Source organism: Crassostrea angulata, chromosome 1 (assembly GCF_025612915.1).
Source record: "Crassostrea angulata isolate pt1a10 chromosome 1, ASM2561291v2, whole genome shotgun sequence".
Taxonomy (NCBI): Eukaryota; Metazoa; Mollusca; class Bivalvia; order Ostreida; family Ostreidae; genus Magallana; species Magallana angulata.
In genome coordinates this window covers 43,681,111-43,697,803 of record NC_069111.1, presented here as the reverse complement: position 1 = coordinate 43,697,803, position 16,693 = coordinate 43,681,111, and the positions used below count along the sequence as shown (strand labels likewise).

Sequence of the window (16,693 nt, the reverse complement as noted above, 5' to 3'; positions counted from 1 at the left end):
ATGGTAATTATACATGTAACCAAAACTAAAGGGTATAACTATCATTTAACCATGTAAATCAATTTTTGAGTTGTATGCTCTTTCTTTTCAACGAGGGAAAAATCATATTCTTTTGAATGTACATTTTTTTTATGCATCTGCGTATTTGAGCACATTTCTTTGCAGTTATTTTTCTAGTATGGAATAACTATGATATTGATGTATCTTTAGTATGGTGGATTTCGATTTTTTTGCCTTAACTTTGTTGAAGTCAAGTGGTGTTATGTTTATTAGGATCATACAAAGCAAATAATAGTGAACGCAGGCTCGCAGTGCAAAGCGCTACAACTGCATGCTCTAAGACAGAACTTGGGCGATATCATTTTTGCTACTTCTGCTTCCTCATCTTTGCCGCTAGCCAGTCTCTTGCGATGAAAAATAAGGAATCGAACACTCGGCTAGCAAAGATAGTGTTGCCGTTCACATATCTGTCGTCAGACTCGGACCCACAATTCTCTTCAAATTACAAATGGCTTCCTAATTTTTTCGTGAGATCCAAAGAAAATGGCATTTCCATGAAAATATATAACAATTATGATTGACGCATCGAGAAAATAAATAAGATTTCATATTATATTAACCGTCCTAGTAGTTTTGAAATCCAAGATTGGATTTCTTACTTTGGAGCTACAAGAACAGTTTGGCTCACCTTATTGTCCTCTATATTTTGAAGTAACTTCCTATTCCCTATCAAATTAAGAGAAATAAAATAACTATGTAGATATCTGCTCATTTCTTTGAGCGTTAAGACTATTTTGAAGTCATTAAGGTCTTCCGTTTCCAACGGAAGACCTTACTATTATTCTGAAAAATTTTCAAATTTCTTATTAGGGTCTTCCGTTTTCAACGGAAGACCCTCTTGTTATTCTTCGGTTTCTTTTTATTATTATTATTATTATTCTTTTTCTTTTCTTCTGACTCCTTTTTTGCTTCATAACTCAAAAGGTTTTTAACCGATTTTGATGAAATTTTCAGAGAATTTTGCAAGTTGGCGTCCCTCAAAAGTATTAAAATTTTAAAGACAACGTCACGTCCGTTTTGACGTGACGTCAATTTTAAAAATTTAAAAAAGTCATTTTGTCCCGGACTTTTCTCGAAAACGCTTTAAGATAGAGGCTTGAAATTTTCAATGGTTATGATTTAGTCGATTTACCTCTGTAATAAGGCTCGAAATGAAAATCTATCACTTCCGGTCCAAACCGGAAGTGAAACAAATTTTTCGAAAAAATGAATTTTCTGATCAAATCAAAAATGAATATGTGATTTGTAGAGCTTATTTAGCTGAATCTAACACTGAAAGCCGTTTTAAAATCGGACGATGCATTACAGAGATATCGGGGTTTGAAAATCGATTTTTCCGGAAATTTTGATTCCGCGTCCTTGGTTTAAAAAATAGCGTAATGTTCAAAGTAAAGTTAACTCGTACCAAAAATAATTGTTAAGTCGTACTTGAACACATTCGGAAATTTTTTTGTTAAGTCGTTCTTAAAATCGGAAAGGTGTTTGTTAAGTCGTACTAAAAATCATTCGGATTTTGTTAAGTCGTACCAGGAATAATTCGATTTTTTCATCTTTTTATTTAAGTTACTCTTGTTATTGGTTTAAGAGCTCTGCTTCCTACAGGAACTCCCAGCTTTACTTCCGACATTAACGGAAGACCCACTCGTTGCTTTGCAACGAGCTTTGCTCTAGTTATTTTTTTTTTTCTTCTAGACGCCAACTTTGATCCTTAATATCTCGCTCGTTTGTTCACCGATTGTTTTGAAATTTTCAGGACTGATAACATGCCGCGTGATGTTGTCGTTGCATATTTTAGTTGAGGAAAATCCCCATCCGGTTTTGAGTTATTCCCCTTTTAGTAAAATTTAACGACTTCTTTTGTCCAGGGGGGTTTAGCTATAACGATGACTGGCAGAGTCTCAAAGATGGGCTGGTTTGGAAGCTAATACATTGAATTTGTGCGAGATATATTTTATTTATTATTTAAATGCAAATAAAAGGGGTGGTATAGATGTTGAAACAAAGGTAAGAAAAAAATTCAAAAAAATTCGCGTATTCTCCGTGTTAGTTTTCTACCTGATAAAAATTTGTTATAACATGTATTTTAAAAGATCTTGGTCTTACCAAGACCTTTCATTCGGTATACAGAAAAAGGGGCTGGCCCCTATAATTAGGGAGTTAGATGCGTCAAAAGTTTCTTGTCAATAACTTGTAAAGGAATAAAAATTTCTAATGCATTATTGAAGCAAAGTTGTAAAGAAATTAATTTTAAATCCTTCCGTGGTATTCAATATAATGTTTTCGTAATTTATAGCCAGTATTTGCAGAAACAATTGTTGTCAGTTCGGTCCATTTTTGTGGGGGTGCGCACGTTTAGGAGGTTATGAAAGGGCTTTTTGTAATGCACTAACTGATACATGCAGCGCGCAAAAATAATTCTACATAAAATTCCCAAATGTTTTTATTCATATGTACATATTCATTTCATAAAGATGAACGTCTTTGACCTTATTTTTGTTGTTTGTTTCATAACTGTGCCCCTTTCTATATTTAGATGCATTACGAGACTCAGGTAACCGATCGATAGAAGAGTCGCTAGCTGTATTCAGGCCGTCGCCTTGACGACAGTGCATATGCTTGTAGAGCTGAGTGGACGTACACATGTTTAACGCCCCACTGTGTTACTGTAACAGAGACATTTTGAATTGTTTCAGTACTGGGAGATGTGTTAATAAAATGGTTCGAATGCATGGTAATTAAACTCAACTTTTCTACAGTACGTATACACGGCCGTCATATAAAGCACAATGTGTATTACTGACATGACAAATGTACGCCGGCAATTTAAACGAACGCGGGATTGCTCCCGATAGAACATTTCTTTTAAAGCAAAACGAAATACTGATTTCCGATGGATATAATATTATCATCGTGGAGATGATATTAAAAAGTGAACTTAATATTCGTATACGATAATATTTGAATCCAAAGCCGCTATTTTTAAGTAACGGTTATTAGGGATATTAATTATGACTTGCCCCGCGTTTCACGTTTTTTACTTGCAATGCATCTACAAACGAAAATACCAAACAACCTTCGGCAGCAATTTATAAATTATTTATTACATACTAGTACACAATATTAAAGAGATAATTAAATAAATTGTGCTTTATAATTGTACTCGCTATCTTCCGTGGAAATAATGGCATGGAAAAAATGTTGTTCAATGTTCATCAAAAACGATGTAGCCTTAGCAATCGAAAATAATTAACAAACTGTATATTGATAGATTGACACATTAACAAACATTCAGACCCGCAATGTATTTTTTGCAAATTCTATAAAATGTAGACTCAATAAGTGAATTTTTCCGTTTGGGGTATTTTGAATCACATGTGTACGCTATGTGTACATGTACATATAGATTAATAGCCATATAGATAAACACTTTCAGTGTTGAATTTTTAAAAGATATTTTGTACATGCAAAGCAATGCAATGCAAGGGCTATTAAATTCGAACAATGTACATACGGTAGGGATCGAACTCAGATACTGGTTCTGCTTGTTCTACAAACAGCGAATGAAATGCGAAGTATAAGGGTGTTATTTTTTAAACAAATAAGTATTGCTCTCTTAAAACCTTGCATTACTAAACAAAGTATTTCATCGGAAGCATTATTAGTTACCTTAGCTGCATATATGTAGCTCTCTGTCTGGAAAAATTGAGTACCATCCGAAATTTTTCATACAAGGGCTATACAGACTTGCAGCTAACATTACCTTAGAATTTGCCGCTGTTCATAAATTCATTAAAAAACGTGCAGATTCAAGTGGTTATATGTTGTTTGATATGGGATTTATGATGTCTATTTATATTATTTTAATTAAGGACAGATGAGACGTTCCTCAATTTTATATAATTTTCCTTGATATTTCATTCCTTATTTATTAACATTTAAACCTGTTAATTCCAAAAAATTTAGAGTACATTACCAGGCTCGTTTTGGAGCTAGAATATTTCGAACTTTCCTTAAAATAGCACGCAAAATGCATTTGAATGCTTATAAGTAAAGTCATACTATATATTTTAATTTGAACACTTTATACTCAAACCAAAAAAATCATATTACATAAAAATTTAATTATGACATAACAAAGTGGAAATCTTAATTCACATTGTGGAGATAGGAAAAAATGGAAGATACATGAAGGTCGCGTCTGACCTTAATATTATACTATACTATTAAGCTATAGCTTTCCAAAAAGCTTGCCTGACTACCCAAATTTATTCAATGGAAGCATGCATGTATCAATTAGGCTATCTTATAAGAAATGAAATTTAATTTTCGCTGCGGATCATAAATTATTAAACTGAACGTGCAGAGTTTAGAAGCAATTTCAATCTTTTTCTTCGATCGAGTGCATGTACCTGTATATCACTGGAAATTAAATCATTTCATTAATTTAAATCATTTTAGGAATGTACATGTATCGAATAATCTCAAACAGCCAAATTGAAAATTGAATTTGTTATATATTAGATGCAAAATCAAAGACATTTTGTTATTTCTAACCATATAGGAAAGGATATTCAAACACGTACATGTAGCATCGTTATTTGAAAGTGTGTGTGTGTGGGGGGGGGGGGGGGGGGGGGGGGTTAGGTGGGCAGCTTCATCAAATAAAAATCTTGACAAGGAATTTAAAAAATGGGGAATTTTGAAAATCCTAATCCGTAGGTGGGATCGAGAGGGTATTTACATTTTAACTTCAATTTAATTCAATTAGAATTACTTTATTTTTTGGTTCCATTTATTACATGCTCCGACAAAAGTGAAAGATCCATGATATCTCTATTTATTATACTGTGGTTTCATTAATATTCAAGGGTATCAATTTTCGTGGATAAAGTGAAAATCACAGTTTCAAGGATATGTAAATTCGTGGCCAATGACCCTTTCAATACAAAATGTTTATAGAAATTGCGTTTCAATGAACATTTAATTTCATGGATCGACTTAACAACGAAATCCGCGAAAATTGGTATTCAACGAATATTAATGAAACCACAGTATGATGAGTTAAGAAAATAGAGTGGATAAGACCATCTACACATCATGTGCTCTGGCCTAACTTGGACTCGCCCACTAATCGGCGAGCCAAAATTATGAATGAGACGTATTATGGCGCGAAGTCTTTCTTTACCATTCACGCAACAGCTGAGATCTCAGATAGATCCATCGGCATAGATCCATTGGGAGGGTGTCAACTAATAACTACATATATTATACTTTGGATTGAATGTTTTAGAAGAAATCTATCCAAATAACATACACACTTAATTGACTAGCAATTGTTTGATGTACATTTACATTTGTACACGCGAGTGAAACCCTTTTCCAGATGAATGAAATCGCCCAATTGATCGAAAATCGGGTCACATGTACCCCACTTCGGCGAATTAATCGTACGTAGCCCCTCCAGTAAATATTCCAATTATATGAATTTATATTTGTTTTAATTAATCCAAACTGATGATTCTTTGTTAATGATGATAATCCAACACCAACTATTACTTACATTGTACTACTTAGACAATGTGTATCATCTTGTTGCGATGACACCTCCCTCTTTTTTTTTTTGACCTTTCAAATATGGCAATCTATTTTTAAATCAGGATTACACACGTGCAATGTGAAAAGCCCTTTTAATTGAACACTCTTGCTCATTGTTGCTTATTACATCCCATATAACGTTTTCATCAATTATGAATATAAATGTTGACACATTAAAGATGCATCGTCAGGCAATTATTAATTCAAGCTTGTGGGTGCCCCCCCCCCCTCCCCCCCCTCCCACACTTTTTCTCACAGCAACTAATTTTTCCGGATTAGGATATTGAAGATTTTGGGAAAGTCTTTTTTTTTTTTTTTTTTTTTTTACTTGTCAAGATTTTTTGGATGAGTCTGCCCCCCCCCCCCCCCACGTTCAAAAAGGATGCTACGTGCCTGCATAAAGATAACAACATTCAAGGGCCTTCCGTCATTTTCAAGCCATGATAAGCATGATAAAAAGGACTCTCAAAATAAGAAAATAGACGCAAAGTAAACTGCATTCACGGCATATGTTCACATGGTATTCCTATTCCAATTCTATTCCTATTTTGGACTCGTCCACTATAACTACGAAAAAAATAATGAATGAGACATTCTGATTCTGGCGCGGAGTCTTGTAAATGAAATTTCCATTGATCTGAATGGATTTTTCCGTGAGGGTCGGGGTAGGTATAAAAACAAATTTAATCGTTCAAAGTTTTGAATTGTTAACAACGATATATCAGATCGAATGTTTTAGAACGATTTATAAATCCAAAATACAGTCATTTTTAATCGGTTGACGCGTGAGCATATGTATTAAGTAGGCGGGCATCCTTACACCCTATTAATTGAAGACAAATGAAATCGCGTCCAGCAAAACTCCCTGGCATTTTAGTGTATGTTATTATAAATTTATGATTTTGTTTGTTAATAACAATTCAACATCAATTATTAATTAACAATGTACACTCTAGAACGCTAATACACAATTTTGTTGCGATGACCCCCCCCCCCCCCCCCCCCCCGGCCATTATACCTATTTTTAAATCAGGATTACACACGTGCTTGCATGTGCAGAAGACAATCTGGAACTTAACTGATAACTATATCATCTCTTTGGAAATTAATTTCTCCGTAAGCAAATACGTATAGTAACTGATACATGCAATTGTGAAAACCATAGAGGAATGCATGATCTGCGCATAATAACTAACTGCTTGATACAATATTTCTTTTTTCCAACATGTTTTAAGTCAATAATAATATGAAAATATATGCTTGACTTCATATCGGATATTACTCATTTTCTTTATTTCCCTTTTCAATAAACAAAACAAACCAACAGACCAAATTGATCCAGATGAATATAATTATCAAAAATAAACCTAAAAAACAAACTACACACTCATCCTTCACCCACAATATTGCCTTTCCCATATTTGTCATCGTGGTAGATCCGTGTAACAATCTATTAAGTAGGTGCTTGCACGACATAGAACCGGCCCTTGCTGACCACGTTTTCATTAACACATATAAAGGAAAAAAAAAATTTAGATTTTTTCTTGGATTTATTTTGATGTAAATAAAAAAGAGAAGAAATTAGTTCTATGATATATATGCGATGTAAATCTTTTTTCCATGCAATATTTCGTATAAAACAACGAAGAGTAGTATCTTGAAACTTTATTCAAAATTTTATTAGACCTTTAAATTGTAAAATGCTAACATTGAAATTTGTGCCCGATTTCTTTTTTTTTTAAGGTAAAACTTTATTGATTAAAAAAAACTGATTCTTTGAGACAAAATAAATTGACATAATCAGTTTGACATTCTTTAAGTGCAGTTCTGTAGCTCTTAGTCTGAAAAAGAATCGGATGGACGACCTAGGACCCAGATCGTCCATCCAAATTTCTTGAATGTTGCCATTTCTTTCGTACGCGGACACATGTTGGCCGAATACTCACCGAGACTAAATGGTTCGTATTTTAAGTTTTAACTGCGTTTAAAGGTAATATTGGAATTCCGATAATTTTGAAAATGATTGATTAAATAAAAATGGTTAAAATTACCGTTAAATTACCGGCATCGGTCTTCCCCATGCACGAATCTAGAAGAGTAGGGTGAGGGTTCCAGACCCCACCCCAACCCCCGCAAAATATTTCTTTCCATTACATGTACAATATAAAATTACAAAAATATGCCTCGGACATCCCCAGGCAAACTCAAATAACCGTCAGACACTCAACCCCCACCCCAGGAAAATTTTTCTTATCCGCGCATGCCCCCTCCCCCCCCCCCCCCCACCCCCCACCCCTCAAAAAACAAAATTATTCTTCAGAACCCCCTGTAAAATTTCCAGGATCTCCGCATACATTCTAAAAGATTCATTGGCCCTTGCTTTCGATAAAAAATGCAAGTAAAATGTTTGGTCTTTTTACGTTCATACCGGGCATACCCACTGTGTGATTATAAACGTTGTCCATATTCTGTGTATATTGAGTCAATTATGATGATTAGATAAGTTTCTCAAAATAAAATGCACATGCAAAAAAACGAATCAAACTTCAGACAACTTTTAAAGATCTGTATTTGCTTATATACATGTACTTTGTTTCTTTTACACAGTGTTTATACATCTAATATTGCACCATGGTCAGGTATCAATTTTTGTATTACGTCACAAGTATGACGCAGCTACGACGGAAGACCTAATCGTTGCTTGCAACGAGCTCGTCTCTAGTTTGGCTTTATAATAGTCGCTAAAAAGGGCTGTATTTGCTGTAAAAATATGTATATATTTTTTATTAAATACATATAATAACAATAGATTTGTTTCTCTGCAGTATTTTTTACTAGAACATTAAGGAAAGTTCAATTAATGATTTATTATTTATCAACAGTCTATCAAATATGTCTAGCGTCTAACATGAAACTTTTTTACTGTTCTATGTTCAAATTTATGACATCAAATTTAAATATTTTGATTGTTGTAGACAATCCTCACAATCGAGATGCATTACAGTTAATATTACAGGTAATCTATACATATCATATGTTTTCCCTATCTTAAGTATCTCATCTGATATATTATTGTGCTTTATTTGTCCGTCCGATGTATGTATATTTACTACTTAATAAAAACAGGCATATTTTGACAGTGAATAATTTGGATGTTGTTACTAAATTTCTATAGTTTCTGTAGTAGTTCAAGGAAATTGAATATTTGCTCTCTTTTAATTTGCATACACATGTGGTGCATACACATATATTTTATTTAAAAAAACCCATTTTTTAAAGGATACGTCAGGCATTTAAGCGGATTAGCGGGAAGGTGATGATGTGATGCTTTAATGTTTACTAGATCTTTTTATCCAGTCTATCACATTCAGTATACATTAAAAGATGTTTTTTGCATCAAATTAAATAAAATATAAAATATTTTAATAAATCTATCTCTTTACTAAGCTGTCTGATAATTTGCATCAGTAAATAACTGCAATCATAAGTATTCACTTCATCATTTTAGGTAAAAACTTCTCATCTTAAAGTTCTATAATGATAATTATAACAGAACTGATGATAAATTATAAAATGTTTGTAACTTTTTATGTTCACTAATTATGTACTATTGTTCGTTAATATGTACATGTATATTCATCTTGTATATGCAATTTGATAAAGATAACCTTTGATTTTTTATTGCACATGAAAGAAGATACATTTAGGAGGAATGAAACTATATTAATATGAAATTCTGCTTGTTTGTATGTTTTATTTTAAACCCCAGGGTACTAAAATATACTTGTATTAATACCGGTAAATTTTAATGAATTTCTGTCAACAAACAGCTTATTTTTATATTTTTATTTTAAAAAATTGTAACATTTCAAAGGGTGTTTTAAACGATTACCTCTTATGTCAAATGTATGATTTATTACACCTATATGTATGATTCTTATACGTTACTTGTATATTTTATTCCATTCTAGCACCAAACAAGTACGTTTTTGGCATTGAAGCTCTGGCAGATTTACAATGTAAGTGTTATCTTCTATGTACCAGTATACTGGATCTACCACTATTTAGATATAATTATAATAAGAAAAGACTATAGCAACAGTGTAGTTTTCGTTTATCTTATATGTTTTTAATGAATTATAAAATGTTTATGTTATGTTTTGTATAGAAGTATGTTTTATGGAAATAAAATGCTTCATTTGGTATTTACACTTAATTTTTAGCTCACCTGAGCTGAAAGCTACTCTGAAAGCTATTCTGATCACATTTTGTCCGTCGTCCGTCTGTCCGTCAGTCCGTCTGTCCGTCTGTAAACTTTTCACATTTTGAACTTCTTCTCTTAAACCACTTAACCAAATTCAACCAAATTTGGCTCAAAGCATTCTTATGGAAAGATGAATATAGATAGCAGAAATGAAAGAAAAATTTTCATTGAAAGCGGAGAAAACCTCAAAACTGTAAAAAAAAAATAAATAAATAAAACTAGATCGTTCTCGTTGCGAGCAACGAGTGGGTCTTCCGTCCGATTTTTGTGTAAATGAGATAAAATCCTTCACTTTTAAGACTAAATTGTTAATAAACGCAAAAAAAAATTAGGAAATTTTTTTTCGGCACCCGGGGATTGAACTTGGGTCGCCTGTTCACATGTCCATGTGTCTAACGACTGAGCTAATCGAATTCTCGCTTCAGGACTTTGATGCTTATTATCTCAGGAACGCATCAATCGATTTTAAAACAAATTACATATTCTGAATCAGTAAAAGAGTCTCTATCAACCCGTTAGAAAAATATATAAAAAGAAAAAAGCTGAAAAAATCGATTTTTTATCTTTCCTTCCGGTGACGACCGGAAGTGACGGCGGACGTCTTTATGACCATGTTGCAACAGGTAAAAGTGATGTCTATCTTCACTGAAAATTTCAGCCCTATATCTTTATTCGTTTTTTAGATCTCTAGCCGACAAAATTGACTTTTAAAAATCGTAAACGGACGATAACTTCCGACCGGAAGTGATTATGAACAAATTGAAACGGCGGTACAAACTTCAGATGCCGACACATCAACCCTTAAAATTTGAAGAAAATCGAATGAACCATCTTCGAGAAATCGCCTGCACAAAATTTGTAAGACAAAAAAAGAATAAAAAGAACTAGATTCGATCTCGTTGCGAGCAACGAGTGGGTCTTCCGTCCGATTTTTGACAAGATAATATTAAACTTATCAATTCAAAGATAAAATCGTAGATCTAAGCGAAAAAAAGAGAAAAAAATTTTGCGGCACTCGAGGCTTGAACCCGGGTCGCCTGGGCCATGTCCACGACTATAACGACTGAGCTACTCGGACTTCGCTTCAGAACTTTGAAGCTCAATTTCTCGAGAATGCCTTGATCGATTTTAAAACTAATTACATATTCTTAATCAGTAAAAGGGTCACTATACGGTGTAAAAATTTCGAAGAAAAATATTAAAAAATAAAAAAGTCGAAAAAAATCAATTTTTGAACTTTTTTCCCAAAATTGACAGAAAGTGACGGCGGACATTTTGGTGAGTTTGTTGCACGAGAAAAACGGTAGATTTATCTTCTCTGAAAATTTCAGACCTCTATCTTTTCTCGTTTTTGAGAAACGTCGCCGACAAAATTGACTTTTTAAAATCGTAAACGGACGATAACTTCCGACCGGAAGTGTATTTTCAGAAATGGATAAAAAACAATAAACTTCAGATAAAAACACGTTATTCTTGAAAATTTGAATGAAATCTATCGAGCCATCTCTGAGAAATCGTCTGCACAAAATCGGTAAGAAAAAAAAAGAATAATAACTAGAGCAAAGCTCGTTGCAAAGCAACGAGTGGGTCTTCCGTTAATGTCGGAAGTAAAGCTGGAAGTTCCTGTAAGAAGCAAAGCTCTTAAACCAATAACAAGAGTACCTTAAATAAAAAGATGAAAAAATCGAATTATTCCTGGTACGACTTAACAAAATCCGAATGAATTTACGTACGACTTAACAAAAACCTTTCCGATTTCAAGAACGACTTAACAAAAAAAAATCCGAATGTGTTACAGTACGACTTAACAATTAATTTTTAGGTACAAGCTAATTTAACCAAGAACTTGATACTAATTTCTTAATCAAAATTTCCGGAAAAATCATTTTTTGAACTCGTATATCTCTGTAATGCATCGTCTGATTTTAAAACGGCTTTCAGTGTTAGATTCAGCTAAATAAGCTCTATAAAACACATATTCATTTTTGATTTGATCAGAAAATTCATTTTTTCGAAAAATTTGTTTCACTTCCGGTTTCGACCGGAAGTAACCGATTTTCATTTCGAGCCTTATTACAGAAGTAAATCGACCAAATCATAAGCATTGAAAATTTCAAGCCTCTATCTTAAAGCGTTTTTGAGAAACGCCGCGGACAAAATGACTTTTTTAAAATTTTAAAAATGACGTAACGTTAAAACGGAAGTGACATTTTCAAAGAAACTTCATAAACTTTGAGGTATTATAATTGCACATAATCTCTGAAAGTTTCATTAAAATCGGTTGTAAACTTTTTGAGTTATAAAGATGAAAAGGAGTCAGAAAAAAAAATAAAAAGAATAATAATAACTAGAGCAAAGCTCGTTGCAAAGCAACGAGTGGGTCTTCCGTTAATGTCGGAAGTAAAGCTGGAAGTTCCTGTAAGATGCAGAGCTCTTAAACTAATAACAAGAGTAACTAAAATCAAAAGATTTTAAAAAATCGAATTATTCCTGGTACGACTTAACAAAATCCGAATGATTTTAAGCACGACTTAACAAAAACCTTTCTGATTTCAAGAACGACTTATCAAAAAAAAATCTGAATGTGATACAGTACGACTTAACAATAATTTCATGTACGAGTTAATTTTGCTTTGAACAATACGCTATTTTTTAAACCAAGGACGCGGAATCAAAATTTCCGGAAAAATCAATTTTTAAACCCCGATATTTCTGTAATGCATCGCCCGATTTTAAAACGGTTTTCAGTGTTAGATTCAGCTTAATAAGTTCTACAAAACACATATTCATTTTTGATTTGATCAGAAAATTCATTTTTTCGAAAAATTTGTTTCACTTCCGGTTTCGACCGGAAGTGACAGATTTTCATTTCCAGCCTTATTACAGAGGTAAATCGATTAAATTATAAGCATTGAAAATTTCAAGCCTCTATCTTAAAGCGTTTTTGAGAAACGCTGCGGACAAAATGACTTTTTGAAAATTTTAAAAATGACGTAACGTAAAAACAGAAGTGACGTTTTCAAAGAAACTTCACAAACTTTGAGATATAATAAATGCACATAATCTCCGAAAGTTTCGTCAAAATCGGTTGTAAACTTTTTGAGTTATAAAGCCGAGAAGGAGTCAGAAAAAAAAATAAAAAGTATAATAATAAAAAGAAACCGAAGAATAACAAGAGGGTCTTCCGTTGAAAACGGAAGACCCTAATAATAGAAAGAAACCGAAGAATAACAAGAGGGTCTTCCGTTGAAAACGGAAGACCCTAATAAGAACTAGATTCGATCTCGTTGCGAGCAACGAGTGGGTCTTCCGTGCGATTTTTGAATAGATTTGATCAAACTTATCAATTCAAAGATAAAAAAGTAAATCGAAGCGAAAAATAGTAAAAGAAATTTTTGCGGCACTCCAGGCTTGAACCCGGGTCGCTTTCGCCATGTCCACGACTCTATCGACTGAGCTACTCGGACTCTCGCTTCAGGACTTTGACGCTTAATTTCTCGAGAATGCCTCGATCGATTTTAAAACAAAATACATATTCTGAATCAGTAAAAGGGTCACTATCAGGTGTAAAAATTTCAAAGAAAAATATCAAAAAATAAAAAAGTCGAAAAATTCAATTTTTCAAAATTTCTTCCAGTGACGACCGGAAGTGACGGCGGACATTCTCTTGACCGAGGTACATTAGAAAAACGGTAGATCTATCATCTCTGAAAATTTCAGCCTTTTATCTTTACTCGTTTTTGAGAATCCTGACAGACAAAATTGACTTTTAAAAATCGTAAAACGGCGATAACTTCCGACCGGAAGTTAATCTTGAAAAATTCTTATGGCGGTACAAACTTCAGATAAGAATACATTAGCCCTAAAAATTTAAAGAAAATCGAACAAACCATCTCCGAGAAATCGCCTGCACAAAATCGGTAAGAAAAAAAAAAAGAATAAGAACTAGATTCGATCTCGTTGCGAGCAACGAGTGGGTCTTCCGTCCAATTTTTGAATAGATAAGATTAAACTTATCAATTCAAAGATAAAATCGTACATCTAAGCGAAAAAAAGAGAAAAAAATTTTGCGGCACTCGAGGCTTGAACCCGGGTCGCCTGGGCCATGTCCACGACTATAACGACTGAGCTACTCGGACTCCGCTTCAGAACTTTAACGCTTAATTTCTCGAGAATGCCTTGATCGATTTTAAAACTAATTACATATTCTTAATCAGTAAAAGGGTCACTATAAGGTGAAAAAATTTGAAAGAAAAATATTAAAAAATAAAAAAGTCGAAAAATTAAATTTTTCAAATTTCCTTCCGGTGACGACCGGAAGTGAAGGCGGACCTTCTCTTGACCGAGGTACATTAGAAAAACGCTAGATCTATCATCTCTGAAAATTTCAGCCTTATATCCTTACTCGTTTTTGAGAAACTTGACAGACAAAATTGACTTTAAAAAATCGTTTATTGACGATAACTTCCGACCGGAAGTGAATTTTGAAAAAATCTCACTAGGGTACAAACTTCATATAACGAGGCATCATCAGTGAAAATTTGAAGCAAATCGAATCAGCCACTTCCGAGAAATCGCTTGCACAAAATGTGTAAGGAAAAAAAGAATAATAACTAGATTCGATCTCGTTGCGAGCAACGAGTGGGTCTTCCGTTCGATTTTTGAATAGATTAGATCAAACTTATCAATTCAAAGATAAAAACGTAGATCTAAGCGAAAAATAGTAAAAAAAAATTTGCGGCACTGGAGGCTTGAACCCGGGTCGCCTGGGCCATGTCCACGACTCTATGGACTGAGCTACTCGGACTCTCGCTTCAGGACTTTGACGCTTAATTTCTCGAGAACGCCTTGATCGATTTTGAAACAAATTACATATTCTGAATCAGTGAAAGGGTCACTATCATCTCATTGGAAAAAATATATAAAAATAAAAAGTTGAAAATTTTCATTTTTTAATTTTGCTTCCGGTGACGAGCGGAAGTGACGGCCAACAATATCGTGACCGAGGTACACGAGGATATTGCTAGATCTATCATCTCTGAAAATTTCAGTTCTCTATCTTTACTCGTTTTTGAGAAACATCGCCGACAAAATTGACTTTTAAAAATCGTAAAACGACGATAACTTCCGAGCGGAAGTGAATTTTTAAAAATTGTTCCGGCGGTATACAATTCATATGACTAGGCATCAGCCCTGCAAATTTGAAGGAAATCGAACGAGTCATCTCCGAGAAATCGCCTGCACAAAATTTGTAAGACAAAAAAAGAATAATAATAATAAGAAAAGTGAAAAAGAAACATTACAATAATAGAAGGGTCTTCCGCTGAAGACGGAAGACCCTAATAATAAAATTGAAAAAGAAACAATAGAATAATAGAAGGGTCTTCCGCTGAAGACGGAAGACCCTAACTAGACACGATCTCGTTGCGAGCAACGAGGAGGTCTTCCGTCTGATTTTAGAAATTGAGATTTATGTTCGATCTTGATTTTGCTATTTAACAGCTATACATGATTTAAAACATGAAAAGAGGATCTTCATTTTAAGTGCCTGATACTATTTTGTTTCAGGTGTTTAGAAATTCGTCACCGTTCTTGAGATATTTCAGAAAGAATATTTTAGGGGCCGGACCTTATCTCCTTATTGGGGCCGCTGAACAAAAATTGTAAGGTTGCATGTTATTAGGTACATTATTTTGAGCATCTTTTCTTTTATACTGCATTTCAAAATATTTTTTCTTTTTGAGATATATAGGTTATCAAATTTTTGGACTTTTGCCCCTAAAAATCCTTAATTACGTAACACATGAGAAAAATCATTATAATGTTAGGCTACATAACTGTTAGATAAACATTTTTGCTTCTATAATCTATTACGAAATACCCCTCGGTAAAGAACTATAGTAAAAAGACTTTAGAGCCCTCTAGGTCCCTAATATTAGGGGCCAGCCCCTTTTTCATGGTATCAAATGAAAGGTCATTTGATTATAAAGACATTTTGTTCAACAAGTGTTCAGAAATCCGTTACCATTCTTGAGATATCTCAGAAAGAATATTTTAGGGGCCGGTCCCTTATCTCCTTATTGGGGCCGCTGAACCAAATTTTTTAGGCTGCATGTTGTTAAGGACATCATTTTGAGCATCTTTTCTTTTATACCGATTTCAAAATATTTTTTCTTTTTGAGATATAGGTGAGCAAAGTTTTGGACTTTTGACCCCTAAAAATCCTTAATTACGTAACACATGAGAAAATCGTTATACTGCTTGGCTTCATAACTGTAAGATAAACATATTTGCTTCATAATTTATTACAAAATATCCCTCAGTAAAGAACTATAGTAGAAAGACTTTAGAGCCCTCTAGGTCCCTAATTTTAGGGGCCAGCCCCTTTTTCTTGGTATCACATGAAAGGTCATTTGATTATAAAGACATTTTGTTCAACAAGTGTTCAGAAATTCGTTACCATTCTTGAGATATCTGAGAAAGAATGTTTTAGGGGCCGGTCCCTTATCTCCTTATTGGGGCCGCTGAACCTAATTTTTTAGGTTGCATGGTGTTAAGTACATCATTTTGAGCATCTTTTCTTTTATACTGCATTTCAAAATATTTTTCCGTTTTGAGATATAGGTGGTCAAAGTTTTGGACTTCTGACCCCTAAAAACCCCTAAATACGTAACATATGAGAAAATCGTTACACTGCTTGGCTTCATATTTGTAAGATAAACATATTTGCTTATATAATTTATTACAAAATATCCCTCGGTAAAGAGTTATGGG

General features: G+C 33.6%; 1 protein-coding gene across 1 annotated transcript in view; it reads left to right on the top strand.

Moving 5' to 3' along the window:
* Window positions 1-9,619: 9,619 nt before the first annotated feature.
* LOC128192544 (fibropellin-1-like) overlaps window positions 9,620-16,693 on the top strand; it is a gene marked incomplete at its 5' end in the record, with an annotated part of 33,756 nt that continues 26,682 nt past the window's right edge. The window contains one exon of the mRNA XM_052865315.1: window positions 9,620-9,674. Within this exon, the coding sequence (XP_052721275.1) occupies window positions 9,620-9,674 (55 nt within the window). The remainder of the gene's footprint in view (window positions 9,675-16,693) is intronic.